The following is a 20,712-nucleotide window of genomic DNA, read 5'->3' as shown; positions in this document are numbered from 1 at the left end:
GGTACAGCGCGCTGATCTCTTGGGTGTACTTACGTTTCGCAGTTCCCTGCTTGGCTTTTGTCCGGATGGTTTGCCACATGGCCGGCTTCCTAGCTGTTGCCTGCGCTGTGGCTGTTGCCTTCGGTAACTCGACCATGGAATGTGAACTTCGAAGCTGATACCTGCGACTGCGTGACGGAGGCCGTCTTATCTCGTAGACATGAATATTTCGACGACTCCTAATCTTCATGCTGCTCGTAAAGAGCGCTACCTGCACGCAGTTCTCTCCCGTTTGTCTCTACATGGTGGGAAATCAGCGGGGGAACTTTCGCGACAAGCAGGCAACTATAGGCCTTAGCAGAGTCTAGAATCAGGTGTTATAGATGAATTAAGAAATAATTAAAAAGCAGTGTCAAGTATTTTTGTTCAACCAGTTGCCCTTCTTTATGCAGTTACGGCAGAAAAAAATTGGCCCCAATCCACGCAGTGAAGGTGGTTTGAAAGCAAAGCTTTGAACGACACCCACAACAAGGGCCCATGCAACGTCACTTGAATTCACACAAGTGGCTGTACAAAGAGTGAAACCAGAGATTCTGCCAGCCGTTACCTGCAATTCGTGGGGGCCACGCCCCGAACGCAGCAGCAGCGTCGGCCACGGCCGGGCTAGAGCGGCGGGCGCCGCCGCTGAAGCCCGGCCGTGAGTCGCGAGAAAGGAAACGGAGATGAGCGTGTTTCGAAGGGTGAGACAGCGGAACCTAGCCATCCTGATGTGCTAGCTTGTGGCTACACCACCGCGCGACACAAGCGCAGACACCGAAACAATTCGGCGTGTGAGCTTAGTGATTCCCATTTATACCGATTTAAACTGGTTAGTTTAGTAAGTTTGAGCATTGCTAGAAAGCTGAGGGAACTTTTATAATCGCTATTTATCAGAACCAGTTCCTACTTCAGCCTTTTGTAATACCTCTTCAAATACGACCGAATTGGTATTGTTGCGACTTTGTCATCCCACCGCTGACAACCCGTTGCTGCGTACGGCAAGGCCGACCCGAGCCGAGCTCCGTCGCCTGCCTCCAACATACGTGTGGTAGCGTGGTGTGAAGCGAGCGGCCAGCCGCTGTTGCAGCCGTGAAGAAGTCCAGAAGCCGTAGGCTGATTTAACTGTTTACTTCATAGCGAGAGGTGAGCCGAAGCCAAAGAACACTGCCCCGACGGGCGAGGTTACATTACAGGACTCGAGCAGAGTGACAGCATGGATTCACTGCTCAAACAGGAATGAAACTACAGCGCTTGGGCGGGGTCTATTTATACCCAAAGCGCTAACGGTCAAAACAAGCGTTCCCTCTAGATTGTGCACACGCCATGAATGTCACAGACACACACAACACTCTTTCCAGAGTTCGTGAGCAGTCGGTAGTAGCGGCGCACGCTGAGTCCGAGAGAGGGGAGAGAAGAGGAGGACTCCGCTGCGGACGCGGCTCTTCCGTGTTTTGGGGGCACGTTGAAGCCTGCCTCGCCGGCAACCGCCGAAGTTTGAAACGCGCCGATATCGAGGCGCCTGACCCAGGCTTGTCGAGACGTGCAAGCATGAGTCACCGACACGGGGGGGGGGGGGGGGTGGCTGCTTGAAAAGCGCACGTACTGGAGACTTCGCCGCACAGCCGAGGAGTGTTGCAGGAAAGTACGGCGGCGGGCCGATTCGTAGCAGATTCTCCGCCGTGGGTCCGAGATCCCGATTGATAAGGGTATTCAACCGTTGTCCGGAGGTATGCTTTCGAAGTGAAGTGCTCGGCAGACGCTCGACTCCAGGCCTGGGCTGTACGACACCGTGCTGGAGCTTCACCGGGGCCGGTCACTGGACGAATGGTGGCTTGCCAAGAACGTCTCTGGCGTGGTCTGGCAAGCAACAGAACAACACAGGAAGACACAACCGCATCGCCGGCAAGTGCGAAGACAAATCCACACTGAAGCTCTACCAGGCTCTTATACCCCAGTTACACGGCGGAAGTAACCGCAGTTACGTTTAACCGTGGTTACTAAACTTTAACCGCGGTTATCGCAAACTGCGGTTTTGGCTGTTGCACGGGAAATTCCAAGTGTGTCGACAGCGGTCACTTGGTTGTGAGCTTAATAAAAATAATTTAGCAAACTTTTAACCTCAAGATAAAAAACAAACTAGAAGCAGTCTAGACAAAAGGAAATATCGTTAAAGCAGTCGCTTCACACCCAAACGCAACGCACTCGCGCGCGGCGAGGAGAGGGGCCTCCCCAACAGCTCGCTGCCGGCTTGGTTTGCTCGTGTTACGAATCGGTCAACGCCGCCGTATTTTCCCGCATCAGCCACCACGTGGGAATCGACCACGTGCGCCCGCGTGTCGGTGAATCGTACTTTCGTGTCTCGCCATGCCGGGTCAGTCACCTCGCTTTGCAACGCGCCTCCGGCGGCTGCCAGCGGCACGCCCAGGCATTCTTCACGACGTTCGCCACACCCTTCAGGCACCTGCGCGTCGGTGAGTCCCGCCTTGACATCCCCGGCTCAGACGTTTCGCTATCGGCGCGATCAACATTCGATAGCGCGACCCCGGCACCTTTCAAGGACACTCTCTCCCCCCTCTCGGACGCCACGTGGGACGAAGCCATGGATGACTCACGAACTATGGAAAGAGCGTGTGGGTGTCTGTGATGTTCGTGGCGTGTTACTCTTGGGGGCGTTTTTTGGGTATAAATAGAAGCAGCACAAACGCTGAAATTCATTCCTGTCGGAGCAGCGAATCCATGCGGTCGCTCTGCTGGAGTCCTGTATTGTAACCTCGCCCGTCAGGGCATTGTATGTTTTTTTGGCTTCGGCTCACCTCTCGCTATGAAGTAAACAGTTACGTTATCCTACTGCTCTGGACTTCTTCACGGCTGCAACAGCGGCTGGCCGCTCGCATCATACACGCTACCCATTGTATGTTGGAGGCCATGGAGAACGGATCGGGTGCCCCCGCCCGGTCGCAACACTCGGTTCTGATCGGTGTTGGGAACTTTAGGCTTAGCATCGCGGTGGATATTTGATCGCCGCTATCTCTGCAACTGCGAATTACAATCCATTGCACAATTTTTCACCACACTAACATTTACGCTCTCGCATGTGGAATTTCTTTCCCGCGATCAGACTGATTTCGAAGAGCGGCGATAAGCTGTTGCTGCCGTGGTCTGGGCCGGTTCGAACCGCTTGCCAGTGCCGTGCGGCTAGGGGCGCCGGCGTGTTTGCAGGCACGACGGACGTGCGCGCCGATCGTTCCCGAGTGCTGAAAACGCTTCATTATTGCCTGCTTCATCCATTTCTTGCCGTACCGTGCGCGAAATTTACAAATTTAGCACGGCTTTTGTCGTAGTTGACCGAGTGGATCGGGAAATGAGCCGCTGCTGACGGGCAGTCGCGCTGATTGCGAGACCGACGCAAGCAACGCAAACGCCTCTTGGGGGCAGCTTTGGGGCGCCGGTTATTTGAGGGCCTTCGTCTCCTCCGAACGCCAGGTGATTTTTTTTTCGCCTCCGCTGATGCGTGCCGACACTTGCGTCCGAACTCACTTGTGCGATTTTGAACACTGCGGCTGCGGGAACTGCGGTTAGCGTGACCGAACTGAGGTGCCGAGCGCTCAACAGACGATCGAAAGACGATGGTCTTTGCATACCAAGGTTGGTCACAAACTCTCGTAACTTGTTCCTACTGCGCGTACGCGGCCTGTTTCCAGGGTGCGTGGTATGTACTGAAAGCAACACGCTCCGTTGTTCGTATTTCAGTCAATCGCGCTTGTACATACGTCACCCTGGCCGAATGAACGAGTTCTGTCAATTATTTAGTCTAACTGAGACTTCAACCGACAGGTCGCAAGCGCGATTGGTGAATAGTTGTTGGCGGAAAAAAAATTAGGGAAGTCGCCGTACAAATTGAAATAAAAGCTTATTCTTGCTGCTTCTTCCTTTTGTCGTAATTGCAGACTAATTGCCTCCTTGCATGATTTAGGAGAAATTCCTGATTTCGGTGTCCTGTTGAGTAAGAAAGGGATGTGGGCACGAAAGGGGTGTGTTCATCGTGTGTATGTCCGTGCACGTGTTTCGACGTTTCATAGGTAACATTATCCTTCCTGGGGATGATTCCTTACAGGTAGAAAGTGCCGCATTTAGCTCATATTTTGTGAACGGGAAGTATACCTGTGCAGGCTGTGGAGGCAAAGAGGATTTCTGGTTATTCGCCGGTCTCTGGCAACAGCTTAGACACTCAAAGGAGGAGATAAGCATCAAGGCATCCTGTTAGTATGAATCGCTCCGGCAGTTCATCGATCAATTGTTCAAATTCTGAGCTCTTCATGTGACGATAGGGTGATCGATATAGTAGACATACTATCGTGAACCTATGCCAAAACTGGTTGCCCTAACAGCTACCACCTCAAAATAAGTCTGAGGTCTGAAATTTGCGACGGTGGCTCGCTACCTCCATTAGCATGTTATGTTTGGACGTGTCGCATAGCTACTCGTGTACACTGGTGCATAGCGTAGGGTTGATTCTGTAGACAGCGCAGGCCAAGCAGGCGGCCCGGTCGGCACGGTGGATGCGGCTCGTAAGCGGCGTGCGGGAAACGCCGAGTTTCGAATGTCTGAAGTTGCACTAGTCGGGCATCTGATCCTCAAGTTCGCGAAGGAGATCGCTTCCACCAGTATCCAGCAACGGATCTTCTTTTCATTTGTGTGTTTATTTCATTGCTAATTCTTTCACGTCACCGCTGCAGACTTGCAAGTTCATGTTTAGCAAAATGGTATACTTGCCAGAAGAAGTTGGTCTCCGTGGCGTTTACTTTGTTGTACGTAGGTGCAACCAGGTTGACCACGAAACATGTTTTGAAATAACAAATAAAAAGGGAAAAAGGAGGCAGTAAATTTTATTATATATTTGTAAATGTTTATCTAAAATCAACCATTTTTTAAGGACGCGAGTAGCGAAAGAGTGCCGCGGTTTCACAGCTTCACTGTGGCAGGGTCCATGGCCTTCACCCTAAGTTCTCGCTTGAGCACTTTTCCCGTCGGGCTCTTCGGGAGGCTTTTGATGAACGCAACACCGCCGTGGAGACGCATGTGCTGGGGACACCGTTCTGCGTTCAAAACAAACAAAAAATGCGTCAAGTGTCAAGGGCCGAGTCAAGCGCAGCTCCAGTGTTACGCAAAATGGCGAAAAATGGCAATCTTTTCCCTCACAGTGAGCGAAATATGAGCGAAAAAGGAGGCAATAAACTTTATTATATATTCGTAAATTTTTATCTAAAAATAAGCATTCTTTTAAGTTCGCGAGTAGCGAAAGAGTGCCGCGGTTTCACAGCTTCGCTGTGGCAGGTTCCATGGCCTTCGCCCTAAGTTCTCGCTTGAGCACTTTTCCCATCTGATTTTTCGGGAGGCTTTTGGTAAACGCAACACCGCCGAGGAGACGAATGTGCTGGGGACACCATTCTGCGTTCAAAACAAACAAAAAATCATCAAGTGTCAAGGGCCGAGTCAAGCGCAGTGTTACGCAAAATGGCGAAAAATGGCAATCTTTGCCATCACAGTAAGCGGAATATTTCCAGCGCTAGCTGCATCACTTCGCGTACCTATCGCAGGAGAAATTGACAGAGGGTCGCACGCATATGTCGTCGTGATCGTGTCGGAACGTACTGCGATTTCTTTCTCTGCAAAGTTCATTGATACAAATAATGGTTTTATCGCATGGTACAGTGTATATAATGCTCATAATAACGTGCTCAACAACCGCGTTCTACCACCTTCGAGCAGGTGTGAACACCTCCCTAGAATGGATGACACCAACAGTCAACAGCAAAGACGAAAGTGACTTTGCTGTCATTATGGCACTTCGCTTGCCAGGCCGCCATAATTACACTTGCATAGCTTTTCTCCCTTCCCTATACCCGGAAGGCCAGTCAGGGCTGAGTAGCCATCCCACTGTCAATAAATTCCCCATCCTCCTCCTCCCGTCCTCCTCTCCTTTGATCCCCTCTCATCGTCCCCTTTACACTCCCCCTCTCCTTCTTCGCTTTCTTCATCAGCTCTCTCCTTCGTCGCATGTTCCTCTCTGTTCGAACCCCTTCTTTCACCCCTCTCCCACTCCTACCTTTCCCCCTTCACTTAAACCAGAGGACAAGCCTGCGCAAGCTGTGGTTCACATCACGGGCAATGTCTGGACAGCGCAACACGAACATTGATATTTCTAGCGCAACGCTTACGACTGACTGGACAATCACCCAGCTGCTAGATGAAGCAGTGAGAACCTTCTTTCCTTAGCTGGATAAGCTCATAAACTGTGAAACACAGTAATTCCCACCCTTCCAATGAGGAAAATACCCCTCCTCACTGCTCAGCTTGAGCAAGCACTTGCTCAGCTAACGCGCCAAACGCGCCATGTGGGGCCGGTGTAACATGGGCGGCGCACCGCAGGTCCACGACGAGTTGCGCAGCTGTGCGAAGAGCTCTCCGGCCGTTGTCAACACTCGTGGGTGGAGTGAAGAAAAGTTAAATCACTCCCCGCGGTCTGAATCGAACCTGGTTCCGTCGTGTTATGAAGCCAACGCCTATCCAATTTCGCCATTCCAGCACGATCGACGCAGTCTGGATTGGAAGAGTGGTGCATGAACATGCAAAATTGCATAGAAAAGTCATCCACCCGTCCGTATATTCCTTTTTCTTTCTTCGTGCGAAATCCAAGTCGAAGCCACTGCAACCAAAAGTCCAAACCGTGCGTGCGGCTCAAGGTCAAAGCTCGACGAGTAATGCTATGTTCAGATTAACGACGTAACAGCCGTATCGTGCTCTATGGACGTACAAAAATGGCGTTTCACACAGTTCGGTTGGCTGAGACGTCAAATAACGTCATTATATAAAGATATTACGACAGTTGCGGCGACACTCTGAACCTTGCCTCAGTCCAAACCGTTGGCGATCAAAGTCCGAACTCAGATGAGAACCAGGGAATCAATCCCTCACGAGGAAGCTTCGCGTTCAACCATCGTCGTTGTTAGACGGAGGGGTGCAAGATTTTTCTGTCCCACACACGGACGCTGGAAGCCGGCCTTTTCGCGCAATAGGCCATTCAATGCTTTCGCATTAAAAGCGACCTGACAACAAGCGATGGCCGCCTGTCCATTCAACTAAGCGCTGCATAGTGCGTTTTAGCTGCACTGCTACATTATCGTGATGCAGGCAGGACCCCTTCGAACATCTCAAGCCTTGTTTATGCGCTGAAGTTGGCCGAAAATGAAAGACCTGGTGTCTTATTCTGATCTTTAGCGTTTGCCATATTTGCCATCTCAGTTTGGCCGAAACCGCATATATCGCACACATGACGCGACCTGCCGCTTGCCTTTTGTAGGTGCCGATGCTCACGCGGTTATTACGTTTTCCCAGAAACGTCTATTTTTTTACAATACATACTTATAAATAATTTTCATACAAGAACACTGCAAGAAAAATGGCCATTATGGGGAAATGTTCACGCACACACGCCTGATTCACAGCAATTGCTAAATGTATCTTCAAACGGAGTGAACCACGCCACGACGCTAACCCGAGACGAAGTGCAGCTCGCCGCGGCCCAAAATGCGGCCACGTCCACCTAGTCCACTCAGTCAAGCTCAACACGCCCCAGTCATATAACAGCACCATGCGCGCAAACACCGGGGGGTAAGCTCACAAGCCAGCAAATCTGCCAGTTCCTGCAGGCGGTGCTGCGTATACTACAGGTACGTCCTGGACAGATGTATAGCTGTTAGCGGCTACATTGGTGCATGAGCACACCGCACATTTTAAGTACGTCGAAATGGACCGGGTGTCACCCACACTGTGATTTACAATGCCGTCACAATGATAATTTACGATCACCACCAAGCGGCAGCAGACGCTCTTAAAGAGTAGGTTTCTTAGCTAAGACTAAACCGCTGCCATCACTCTGAACCCCACGTGCCTCGGCACCGCCTCTATTGATTGTGCAGAAAAAAGTTGTGGCATCGGTGGTCAGTCACCTGCGCTTCCAGATTACTTCCAGATAACGCGCCGAAAATATAGAGGCGCGCCGTAGTGGAGGGTTCCGGATTAATTTTGACCACCTGGGGATCTTTAACCTGCGCTGAAATTTCTGCACACCGGTGTTATCGCTTTTCGCCTACATAAAACAAGCAGCCACCGCGGCTGGGGTCAAACCCGCGATCTCGAGCTCAGCAGCACAACTCGTTAGCCACTGAGCGACGGCTGCGGGCCTCTAGCCAAGTGCATGAAATGCAAACTTCGTTGCCACAGCTAGCAGCAGCCCGGTCCAGGTACATCGTGCAGCGTTCGAACAATAGTTCAAGCAGTGCGGGGACATGGACGAGACCTTACCCGACACAAACCTCTTGATCTTCTGCGCTAGCGTGTCGCTGGGCGTGGCCGTCTCCTTGAGCACGACGAAGGCGATGGGCGCGTCCTGCAACTCGGGAATGGGCACGCCCACCACCGCCACCTCTCCCACTTCGGGCACCTGCTTGATCTGCTGCTCCAGCTCGGCTGTCGGCACGTGAATGCCGAGGCACTTGATGGTGTCCTTCATCCGGTCGATGAAGTACAGCCGGCCGTCCTTGTCGTAGTGGCCGCAGTCGCCTGCCGGGCGCAACGCTCGCTTAGTTAGGCTTAGTGTCTTCGCAAGCGATGCCTGCTCGCGTACGCTGAGGGAGCGCGACAACGCCGCAGAAAATGAAAGCGGGGTATTTAGTTGTTTCGCTAAAATTGCTTAAGTTATACGGAGTATAGCTTTCGTACTGGAATTACAAGTTACATAACACCATTTTGAAGAACGTATAGCCCGACGAGTTCTCTTATGAACCCACATTCTTGAACGTCGTTGGAATGCTGTGCCTGATACTACGTACGCTTGATGCACAATGGGCAATGTTTAAATTAGGCAACATTCTTTCCAGGCTTTGCTCAGGAGTCCTGACCTTGGTAAATCAGCGTTACTTGGGACCTGAGCGTATTGCTGAGCTGCAGCTGCTTCCATGGCCCCGCCCGGCCTAGCCGCAAGACATACTGTTCCTCATGATGATTAAGTGTGCTCAGAATAGGCAGTTCCCTCGCTATGATTAAAGGGACACTGGATACGAAATAATAGCTTTTGTATAACGATATATCTCGCCGCGAAATTTAAATCTACCAGTCCTGAGTGAAGCATTGCTGAAATAAACTGCAAAACGGCGAAAACTTAAACACAGCTACCTTTAACACAAGCCATTCCGCGCAACTTGCACAAAGTCTCAAAAATTTGCCAACAAATATAACAATACGACTCCAGAAGTTTGCAAACATGTCAACTAAAGTTATTTATACTGTTATTTTTGAGCGTAACAAAAAAAAAAGAAGTCTATAAACAATATGGTGCGAGCCGAGCCGATCTGCAGCGCTGTAAACCAAAAAGCACACTGGTTTCGGTTTCAGCGCAATGCTTGGTATATTGGACAAGTCAAATCATGACTTGCGCACGGCATTGTTTACAATAGCGCTTTTACTACGACCATACTATTGAACTTTATTGCCATGGATACCCCCTATGGGTATTAGTTTTTATTAAAACAAGTTTGTTTCTTACGTCAGTCCACTGCCCCTTTGGTAATTCGTTGTGTCTTGGAGGGAAGGCCGCGTGCACTGGCTCGTCCATCAAAGTTGTGGTTGGAGGAAATAACCGGAATAATTTGTGAGATACGGAAGTGAAGCAAAGGATCGCTGCGCAAATACTTCGCGCCTTTGCCTTTAGGCCCAGAATGAATGTCGCGTGTATAAGAGAGGAGCGAGCATGCGTTGCGGGTGGGACGCCTCGAATGTGTGTCGAAAGAGCTCCACTTAAACCTGTACATTATTAGGTGCGGAGTACTTTAGGACCGCACAATGTCCGTCCGCGTCCGTGCGCATAGCATTTACAATCGAAAAAAATCACACAGGCACCGGCAGGATTCGAGCCTGCCTCTGGCAGACCAGACAGAGTTAGTGTCAGTCGTCTTACCCGTTGGGCTACAACCCCGACTTAGTACCCGAGAGTCAAATGGCTTACTCCCTCGCCTGTGACGGTGCGGAGTACCTTAGGACCTCCCAATGTCCGTCCGCGTTCATCCGTGCGCACACCACCATCAAGCGAAAGTCAAGCGAAATTCGATTTGAGCTTTGAGTTGCAGTTTCCTTTAGGGAATAGTCAAGGTGCAACTCACGGCTCAAATCGAATGACAGTCGGGGCGCGAATCGGATGTCACTCGGGGCGAAACTTGGATATCATTTCGAGTCCCCGTACTACGCACCCTCACAATCATCCACGGAGTGGAGATGCTGCCATTTTTTCGTCTCCTTTCTCCAACGAATGCTAATGTCCTTCGGAATCAGAAATGACAAATCTCCACAAGCACACAACACATGCACACGCAAACCCCAAGGTTGCCTGTTTGCTTATATTCGGGCTTCTTTTTATATATCACTTGTAGAGTTTTTCAGCAGGTCGCCCCTTTTTTTGTTTGTTTTATTCGCAGAAACATTGCTATTGTAGCGTTGACCACGTTAACTATATCGGTCGTTAGAAACAGGAAAAAAACATTCAGTGTGGCAGATTTCACGTATGTAACAGCAGGTATAAGTTGCTCCAAGGAAAAAGCACAGTTCTCTCTGTCGATGTTGGCCGCGCCCATGAGCAACGCCGACATGGACCGCATGTTTCACACAAAAACGTCGTGAGGTCGACAGAATGAAGAACGCCATATTGAGCACCATCTCGCGCGTACATTACGACCGCAAGTTTTGAGCTTTCTTCAACGGGCCGCAAAGACGTTGCAGCTTTTCAACGCGAAAAACATGCGCGCTTCAGACGATGTGGAAGATGAGCATTTTCCAGATGAGTCGGACACGTGCGAAAACTACTGTGTGTAGTCGAGGTGGAAAATAAAACCGACGTTGAAGAACTAAAAAGTGAGTAAATTTTGCACGCAGGTGATCAACATAACTGACAAACGTGCATTGAACAAAGTGGAGGCTACCTTTAGGAGACTACAATAAAAATCAACTAAGTATTGTCGTTCATACACTTTTGTATATTTCCACGATAGAAAATACTTAATATGACTGATTTACTTCCGAAACGTATTTTAGAGTTTTTCTTGTCTTGAGCGAGCGATCAGCCACCACGGTTCGATCGAAGCCTGCAATCTAATCTGCTGCCCTCGCCTTTACACAGTGACCGGCCCTTGTCCTGCACATTACACGGTTCATATCAAGGATCTGAACATGTATAAAAAAACTAACCGCCAACCATTTAACACGTGCCTCAAAGCCAGGTATACACGATAGTGCAAATATGTTATCCGTATTGCTAAAAAAGGCCAAGCGAAGCTATTATGAAAACCAAATTCGGGACAGCGGAAGCAATACAAAAAGAAAATGGCAGCTGATACGGGAATTCCTTAACCCATCACATCAACGTGATTCGGGAACGTCCATTAGAACAAAACTACTCGCTCGTCACAGCACCCCGTGATATCGCGAACTGTTTCAATCAATATTTTCCACGAAATCTTCTAACCCTTCTTTGGGGTACACGCCCACATTTACTCGCCAGCCACAATCATTCTTTCTTATTCCTCGCCGTCGAGCGACGTGAAAGAAACTTTACTGACCCTGTGGGCATTTGCAGAACGTACAGGTCTAGTGAAAATGACCTAAATCAAGTGGTCCGTGTGCGGGGCGGACATGAGTTGTGATTGAACCCAATCCCCCCGCTGGTTTATTTCCCCTCCTCTTCCTCCCCTTCGCCTGCACGAGGCGTTCGACCTATCCTTTCTAAATAAATTCATTCATTCATTCATTCCTACCAACCCTGCGGAAATTGAAGCCGTCATTTCTGGGCTAAAAGAGACTGGTCCTGGCTTAGATAAAATTCAGGGGAAACACATCAGGTTGATTTGTCCATTCATTCTCCCAATATTAAGTCCTGCTTTCAATCTTGTCTTTAAAAGCGGTGTGTTCCCAAGCGTATTTAAATTGGCTAAAGTTGTTCCGGCCTTCAAAATTAATCGAAAAAAGACTGTCTAACTACTATAAAAAGTTTAACACACTAACTCCCAGTCAATTCGGCTTTCGACGTGACCTTTCAACAGATAAAGCTTTGGCATGTTTTGTCGATAGCATTAAATTATTCATTCACAAAGGAAATTACGCTGGCTCGGTATTTGTTAACTTATCTAAAGCATTCGACCGCATTGATCACGATATCATCTTCACTAAACTTCAGTTATACGGAATAGCTGGACCGCCACTTCAACTGTTGAAGAGCTTCTTGTCTAGAGGAGGCAAATTGTTTGCGTCAATGGGATTTTTTCTTCCCCTGCTTATAACAGGAAGGCGTCCCCCAAGGCTCTCTTTGAGGGCCGCTTTTGTTCCTTACTTACGTAAATGACTTACCGAAGTGCCTCACGCGCTCGAAATGCATTTTATACGCCGACGATACCACCATCTTTTAAGACAATCCTGATGCCTATAGTAATTTCTGATTTGCAAAATGACTTATCTTCCCTTGAAAATTGGTGTGCTAACGGTAGACTATCAATTAACTCGTCCAAATCGTCCCTAATGGCATTTCACTCCCCGAATAAGAAATTGCAAATAAATGCTTGCCTCCATATAGGTCACAATTCCATTCTACTGCGGAACCAAACACCCTTTTTAGGTGTTATTGTAGACACTCACCTAAGGTTCCAATGCGATATCTCCTCCATTTGCAATAAGATATCATTTGTCATTCGAGCGCTTCTTGGGCTAGACTGTACTTCAGTACGAAAACTCTGTTGGATTTATATTATGCATTTATTCATAGCCACTTGAACTACTGCATCCAATGCGATATCTCCTCCATTTGCAATAAGATATCATTTGTCATTCGAGCGCTTCTTGGGCTAGACTGTACTTCAGTACGAAAACTCTGTTGGATTTATATTATGCATTTATTCATAGCCACTTGAACTACTGCATCCAATGCGATATCTCCTCCATTTGCAATAAGATATCATTTGTCATTTGAGCGCTTCTTGGGCTAGACTGTACTTCAGTACGAAAACTCTGTTGGATTTATATTATGCATTTATTCATAGCCACTTGAACTACTGCATCCAATGCGATATCTCCTCCATTTGCAATAAGATATCATTTGTGATTCGAGCGCTTCTTGGGCTAGACTGTACTTCAGTACGAAAACTCTGTTGGATTTATATTATGCATTTATTCATAGCCACTTGAACTACTGCATCAGATCGTGGGGTCGATCGTATGAAAATCACTTTTCATAGTTAGAAAAACTTCAAAAACCAACAATGTGTATAATAACGCTTTCCCCAAAAATGTCACCATCTCTTCCTACCTTTGCTCAAATTAATATATTACCTTTGCCAAAGATGTATTTTTATAGCGTTCGAGTTCTGTTTTTTGAAGTGCTGCATAGCCTCGTGGATCTTGACATTTTCCGTCGCCACATGTTAACCAACCCTAATTGCACTAGGTTTTCCTCCCGTCCGAACTTGTTGTTGCCCAAGGTAATAAAAAATTATGGCAAATTTAGTCTACATTTTTCTGCTGTTTCTTTTTGGAACGACGTACCATTGGAAATAAAGGTAGTTAGCTCACTTGAACCCTTCAAAAGAAAATTGAAAATGTTTCTAGCTATTTACCCGTAACATCTAGAAATATTTTACTTGTGTGACATCTTTCCCTGCTTGTTCTGTTGTCAATTGATTCCAATTCTCCAGTTTTTCCCACAATGTGTTGTATTTTCTACGATGTTTTACAAGATTTGTATAACGTATGCAATAATTACTGGTTGTATTGTGCTCACAACTTGTTACCTCCAAAACAACTAGCATAGGAGGTCCCGCCTGCGGTTCGGAAACCTTGGGACCTCCTCCTGTAAATTCCCCCAATGTTAATGCACTCTTGTACTTTCCTGAATAAATTTGAAAAAAAAAATTCAAAATTGTTATTAACTTTTTTGAAGAGTGCGGACATTATCGGAGCTCCCGCTTGTACTGGGCATGTTCACAGAGGTCGTGCCGCGGTTTTCGGGCTTCTTTTGGAATGGTTACCTGCTTTTTAGCTCGGCCTCATTTGCTCCCCCACCCCCCAACCCACGCACACACGCACACGCACACGCACACACATACACATACATACACGCGGAGCATGAGGACGCGGGTTCTATTTCCGGCCGCGGCGGCCGCTTTTCTGATGGAGGCGAAAAGAAAAAACGCCCGTGTACGAGATTTCGGCGCACGTTAAAGATCCCCAGGTGGTCAAAATTAATCCGTAGCCCTCCACTACGGCGCGCCTCATCACCTGCGTTTTGTCGGCGCGTTAAACCCTACAATCAATCAATCAATCAATCAATCAATCAATCAATCAATCAATCAATCAATCAATAAATCAATCAATCAATCAATCAATCAATCAATCAATCAATCAATCAATCAATCAATCAATCAATCAATCAATCAATCAATCAATCAATCAATCAACACGCACACACAATCTCGCACGCACGCGCAAATTGACCCCAAGACTGGAACAGTGCCCATTGTGTGATTTGTACAGTATAACTTGTGCATATCTATAGCGACCTTAACCTACAACTCCCATTCGGTGATCTCTGACCTTCCTCTCTCCTCCCATCCCTCCTTCTCCCAGGACGTTATTGTTTGCTTCGGTGTCCGGAGCAGCAAATCACGCGGGAGTTAGAATGCTTCGACCAAAACTGACGGAGCCGCTGGTCGCATGAATGCTGGTTTTCGGCCAGCATGTCAACTCCTTCGGCAGCCGTCGTACACCCCGCAGCTTCCTCGATCGCTTCCGAAGGACCGCGGGAAGCAAACAGGAGCCTGTTGTCCGTGTCATCGAATCAGTCTAGTTTTGTTATTTCTCAGTAATTAGGGTATCTTTCGTCGCCGGATAAACAGCGAGAGGGATACGTGAACGTCGGACTGCCGTTTGAAGCAAAATTGGGTGTCTTCAGTGCCCGCCTAATTTTTCATCTGCCTTCACACTTGCCTTCACCTTCCTTCGCGCTGCTTTCTCGAAGAAAGGCGTTTATATATTTCGGTAAAATTACCTCCCTTTCAGTAAAGAGCAATCTCCCATCCTTTTCCAAGAGTTTTGGACCCCAAGTTGGGATCAATGGCGCCATCGCGGACATTATGATTTAGTTCTGCGCATCTCTGCGCATCTCTGAGCTTTTGTTGGAGGTATACATGCTGCGTGTTGTAAGCATCACCTGTAAGGAGCCATCCGTCGTGGCTGAGGACCTCTCTGGTAGCTTCCTCGTCGTTGAGATAGCCCATCATAACGGTGGGCAGCTTGACGCAGATTTCGCCATTCTCTCCTTCGGGGAGCGCTTCCCTAGTCGTGACGTCAACGACCTGATCACAACATACAAACGATACACAAATGTTAGAGCCCTCGTCCTTTTTTTTTTTTTTTTGCGAGTGCGGAATTTGACATAGTGGCTGGTTGTATGGTGAAAATTCGCCCATATATATGTATACGTACATGTGCGTATGTTACTAAAAGTGGGAACCAGATTATGCTAAACCTTATAAAACAATATTTCATGAATATTTCATGAATATGAGTCAACCCAGTCGCATGATTGCCTGTATTTTTGTATCTACTTTCTTTCTTGGGCGAAAAAGTTAATCAGAAGGTTCCTTTTTCAACGGAAACAAATAAATGGGCCCGCCATATGCTGCATTAAGCGGTGTCTCGCTTACAGCTTTGACGAAAGTTTGGAGGCACTAATGTTCAACTTTGTTCCGCTGAGGTCTTTAACAGACATTCAGGGTGCAATGAATCCTCTCACACTATCTTTATACTTTAGTTCATTAAAGAATTCGTTTAGGAAGCAATTAACTCATTTACCGATGACTCCCAGCCAAAAGTTTCAAAGTACAAAGTCGAAAGACGTTTAAAAATATACTGAACACCACCTCTGTTTTCCCGGGAATTCTTTGAACGAGGCAGTATATATATCGGTCAATTGAAGTACGACGTTGATACAAAATGCCGAAACGCCGACGTTAGAGTGCGCGCTCCTCCCGCCACACGGAGAAAGGAGTGCCAAGCGGCGCGAGCCTTATTCATACGCGCTTTACCAGTCGGTTGTTTGAATTTGGCACGCTTTTATTGAAGCACAGAAGATATCCTAGTTAAAACAATTTTCGCAGATAGGGCTACATTCGGGTTTTCTTCTACTGTTTTACAACTTTTAACTTTATAATTGACTGCATTCGCGAGGTTGCACTCATTGAAATGGTATTTTTATTTTAATCAATGTTTTGAATCACACAACAAAAGGGACAATAAGGCACGGTTACGTGAATTATTATTTATATGTTAATTGGGCATTAAAAATTTCTCCTTTCAACATTGGACTAGAGTAACTGTGTGTAGTCTTCACGTCTGGTCAACGAGGGTTGTGACGAGTATTCTTTGGGTGGAAGTTTGACGAGGAGTGCGACTACAGGAGTCACAAAAGCGCTGACAGGAAGAGTAGCCAAACGAGGACCGGAGAATGCAGTGTGAGGCATAGTCTGGCGACGAGGGCTTCCACGAAGTGCTGTGTTTTAAAGGGACCCTGCAACACTTAACTTTTATTCCTAAGTCCTAAATGCTTTCAGAACGTAGTCAAAAAGCACATGCAGTACTTAGAGTAGGGAGTCGCAAAGTACCTCAGCCAAAAATTACTGCTTCACGTCCATTAGATAACTTGAAAACCTGCACAAAGGATTTTTCTATCTTTCCCGAGTCTTGGCGCTCCTTCAACGCTTTAATTACACAGTGGCGTAGAGGATATTGGTCGCTTCCTATATATTAGAGCAATAAACGCATTCGGTATCCACTTTGGAAAAACCCATAAAGCTTAGCGGGAACAGAAGGTGGATACATCTGCCGCGACGAGCAAATCTCGTGGTGCCGATCCGTGCTGTTGCTAACTACATTTTTAATAATGCTTCCAGACGCGAAGGAAAGAGTGAAAGCGTTTAACGGAAGCGTTTCAGAGTCTCTTTAAAGCGAAAGCGCCATTTTTGTCCCGCTAGGAGAATAGGCGTCGGCGTTGTAACCCATATATGGTCACAAGAAAGTCGTCAGCCCTTGGCCACCCCATGAAGAAGGACGATAAGCGAATCTGTGGTGTGTTTTACCTCAATTGAAGCATTCATGCTTGACATTCATGCATGAAACAAAACGAGTTTGTGTGTTATTTGCGATTGAACATACTTCCTAGACAATTGGCTGAATGAAAGTTTTATTCTAGTGGATAAACATGGTATTGTCCGTTTCCCTCCCGTAGAAGCGTATGTAATGACAGCAGAGGGGAATTCTACAAGACATGCAATTTCGCTGTGTGCTACGTCAGTGGTTCCGAGATGGGGGTCTGCGGACCCCAGGGTGTCGTCCGCAAGGGCATTTTAAGTGTACGCGAAGCCCCGGGAAACTCGCTTTCCCCCCCCTCCCCCCCCCCCATTCTTTTATCCGTGTTGCCAAACATTGCGGGCTAATAAAAAAACCGTGGCTTCGCTGCATGATTTGTACACTTCATTTAGTCCATGTAGCACAAGTTTTAACACTGGCTTTTTGGCACAGCACGAAAGCTATGCGGAAAAGCCAGGCACACAAAAGGCAGTGTATTGGTGTTCGGGTAACTTTTAGCTTCAAGAGAAGATTGCTTTATAATACGGCACGCTTCATCACACAAGTCAGGCACAAAAGGCCGGCATTGAATAAGTATTTGGACGACTTTTGCCGCAAGTGGAAATTGTTTCATATTATCACATGGACCTACATGACATGGAACCCGAAAGGGTTCCTCGGCACACCCGTGGTTGCGAACCACTGCACTACGCAATTATAAATAGTAGATGAACCTCGGAGTGATGTTAGAGTCGTCTTGGTGGGCAACTCTCATACAATTTGTTTCGGAATAGGTTGTATACAACAGGAGTTGCAGCCGTTTTCTCTAACCGTACCCTCTGCGTAGACAAGCGTGTATTGACAACAGACGGTAATTCTGTAACATTTACAACTTCACTGTGGACTAATTAATAATGACGAGTAAACGAAACTAGGCGTAATGATAGAGTCGTGATGGCGGTAAATTTCAGCGTGATTTTTTTTTTAACAGCGGAGCTGTTTAAAGGGGCCATGCAGACAAAACACAAGTTTAGTTCCTTCGAAAGATTTCCTCGCTAGAATCATACTGACACCACTTTTAACGCACACTTCGCTCAAATAAGCTACATAATTAGGAAAAAAGGGAATGACAATGCGACTCATTAGCTCATTTCTCGCAACAGAACCTCCGAACCTCTGCAGAGCCAGCCAGCCCTGCGATTGGCCGAGGCCGGCGAAAGCAAACGCAAATTAGGCAGAGCTCATAAGCTTGCCAAACGAGCTATTGGCGCTTAAATTTAGGGCACATTCTTTTTATAGCAGTAAGAATGGGGGTATAAATAGTGGATGTTACGAAAGCACACGTAAGCATAGAAGTACAGTCAAACCCGTTTATAGCGAATTGCAATATGAACCGCGATTAGTTCGATATATCCAATAGTTCGATATAGCCGAACCCGCCTTTCACGAACTTATTGTTACAAGTTCGCAATCCGCGGGAGCCCCCCCCCCCCTACTCCTCCTCCCCAACTTCACCATCCCCGCATGCAGAAACGAACACAGTGAAGTAGCCATTACCGTACCCAAAATAATCCATTTATTGCAAATAATAAAGCTACTTTCCACCTGAACTGCCTACTTTGCAAAGAAAAAAGCGGTGATTTTTGTTTTCACTTTCGTTTTGGCGACTTCAACTAGCATAGCATTCTCTACACGGAACATTGTTTGCACCAGTTCGAGTCTGCGTCCTCCAAAATCTAAGAAGCAATGGCGGAGCACATCGACGGCCGAAAGCGCTTCATTATAAGCGTCGGACGGATTTCGCTCGCGACATCATCGGGAACGTGGGGGATCTCTTCCCACAGTTCACCGATGCTGCTCTCTTGGTCCGGACTCGCTGACTGCGCTAGCTCCGTTGTGAGTCCCGCGCGTCGGAAACAGTTACGGAAAGTGTCGGGCGTCACGTCGCTCCATGCGAGGCGCAATGACTCAGTCGCAACTCTGGCTCCGTGGTCGTGGCCAATCCACATCTCAATCGCTACTCCGAGACCATGCATTTCGGCGGCCATTCTTGGCGCGCAGAGTTCGATGTATCGGATGTGAACTTCGTTATAAGGAATATGTTTCCCATGTATTTCCGTAACTGAATTATTTTTGTTCGATATACAGCATAACTCGCTCTATCCGGGTTCGTTATAGCCGGGTTTGACTGTACCGATGCATACTGCTGGTACTGGGCGCACTATGCTTGTTTTAGCTGCACAGCAATCCGCCGTTTTCAAGTTGTCTTACACGCACTGGCCGATTGGCGTAAGCGACGTTGTCTTACGTGACCCTATTTGTCGAGGATATTCCATGATTCACGAAGCGATTACTTTCTACAGTAACGAAAACAAGCCAGTTGCAAATGCGGTCAAAAAACAAAGCAATGGCAGACAACGGTCCGTGCATGAGTATGGTAGCGCCATCTGGGAAGACTGACGGCAAGCAGCGGTGCAGCGAATCACGCAGTGCAGGTTCGTTTGTATACGCGCACTTTTCACTTCATTGCTGACGTCCCGAAAACGCGCGATTTGGCGGGAGAATCAAAATTTTAACCTAAATTGATCATTTTCTCAGTGAATACGGCATCATTTGCGGCCGGACAAGCGCTACGAAATCTTTCGAATAAAACGAACTTACATTTGTCCTCATGGCCCCTTTAAGCTTGAGTTTTGTCCTGTTAAAAAAAATACCAAGAAAAAGGACGCACATGGTGCCTCCTGGCAAAGAGGGAGAGCAAGGAGCGGAGGGTACGCGCTAGCCTCCTGGTACAGCCTCCCAGCAGGGCTCAACTCTAGTCGGCACCAGCTTCCAGCAGCGTCGAAAGCTAGCCTCGCAGCCGGGCTCAACTCTACTCGGGGAACGCGTGGCATAAAAGAAGCTCGACTGGCGCAAGAAGAGATAGTGGGGATGAGACGCCTAAGTTTCGCTGAGCTTTGCTAAGTTTTGTTTGGTTTTGCGAGCTAGGCTATAAAAAGTGTTGAGAGGCGATGCCGAAATTTACTACTAGGCCGTTCCGGTCGGTCCCCCACACTGAAAGCGAATCCCCGAGGGGAAGACGATAAACGTTGACCAGCAGCTCCGCTGTTTCTCCAGCCTTTCACCATGCACTAATGCAAGCTGCGTCCATTCTTGTTTGTCAAGTTACCTCGGTTAAGTTGAGAGCTACGTAAGGCTTACACCAACTCTGGAGAAGAAAATTTTTATTCTAGGCGGCTCTGTCGACTGACGCATATTTGATCTGAACCTAGGATATCCAGCTTCGCTGCAGAAATAACGCGCGCCTCCGCTGCTAGGCAACGCCTGGGCATGCGCAGAACCACGTTGAGGAGGAGTTTTCATTAGTCGCCTCAGAGGCAGCAGGGCCGTCCGGGCTACGCGGCTACGGTGCCTTCCTGGCCGCGGCGGCAGCTCCTCCAGTATAGCCTCAACCCCTCTCGGCTACCTCACTCAGAG

At 47.9% G+C, this 20,712-nt stretch overlaps 1 protein-coding gene across 1 annotated transcript in view; it reads right to left on the bottom strand.

The window, feature by feature from the left end:
- Positions 1–4,897: 4,897 nt before the first annotated feature.
- Positions 4,898–20,712, bottom strand: part of LOC144169702 (uncharacterized) — a 74,465-nt gene continuing 58,650 nt past the window's right edge. The window contains exons 9-11 of the mRNA XM_077699002.1: positions 15,320–15,464; positions 8,383–8,640; positions 4,898–5,114 (exon numbers count right to left, since the gene is read on the bottom strand). Coding sequence (XP_077555128.1) covers positions 4,981–5,114; positions 8,383–8,640; positions 15,320–15,464 — 537 coding nt within the window. The 3' untranslated portion in view covers positions 4,898–4,980. The remainder of the gene's footprint in view (positions 5,115–8,382; positions 8,641–15,319; positions 15,465–20,712) is intronic.

This window comes from Haemaphysalis longicornis, unplaced genomic scaffold (genome assembly GCF_048455015.1).
Source record: "Haemaphysalis longicornis isolate Haplotype H1 unplaced genomic scaffold, Haemaphysalis longicornis Haplotype H1 scaffold_2, whole genome shotgun sequence".
Classification (NCBI taxonomy): Eukaryota; Metazoa; Arthropoda; class Arachnida; order Ixodida; family Ixodidae; genus Haemaphysalis; species Haemaphysalis longicornis.
This window is presented reverse-complemented; position numbering and strand designations above follow the sequence as displayed.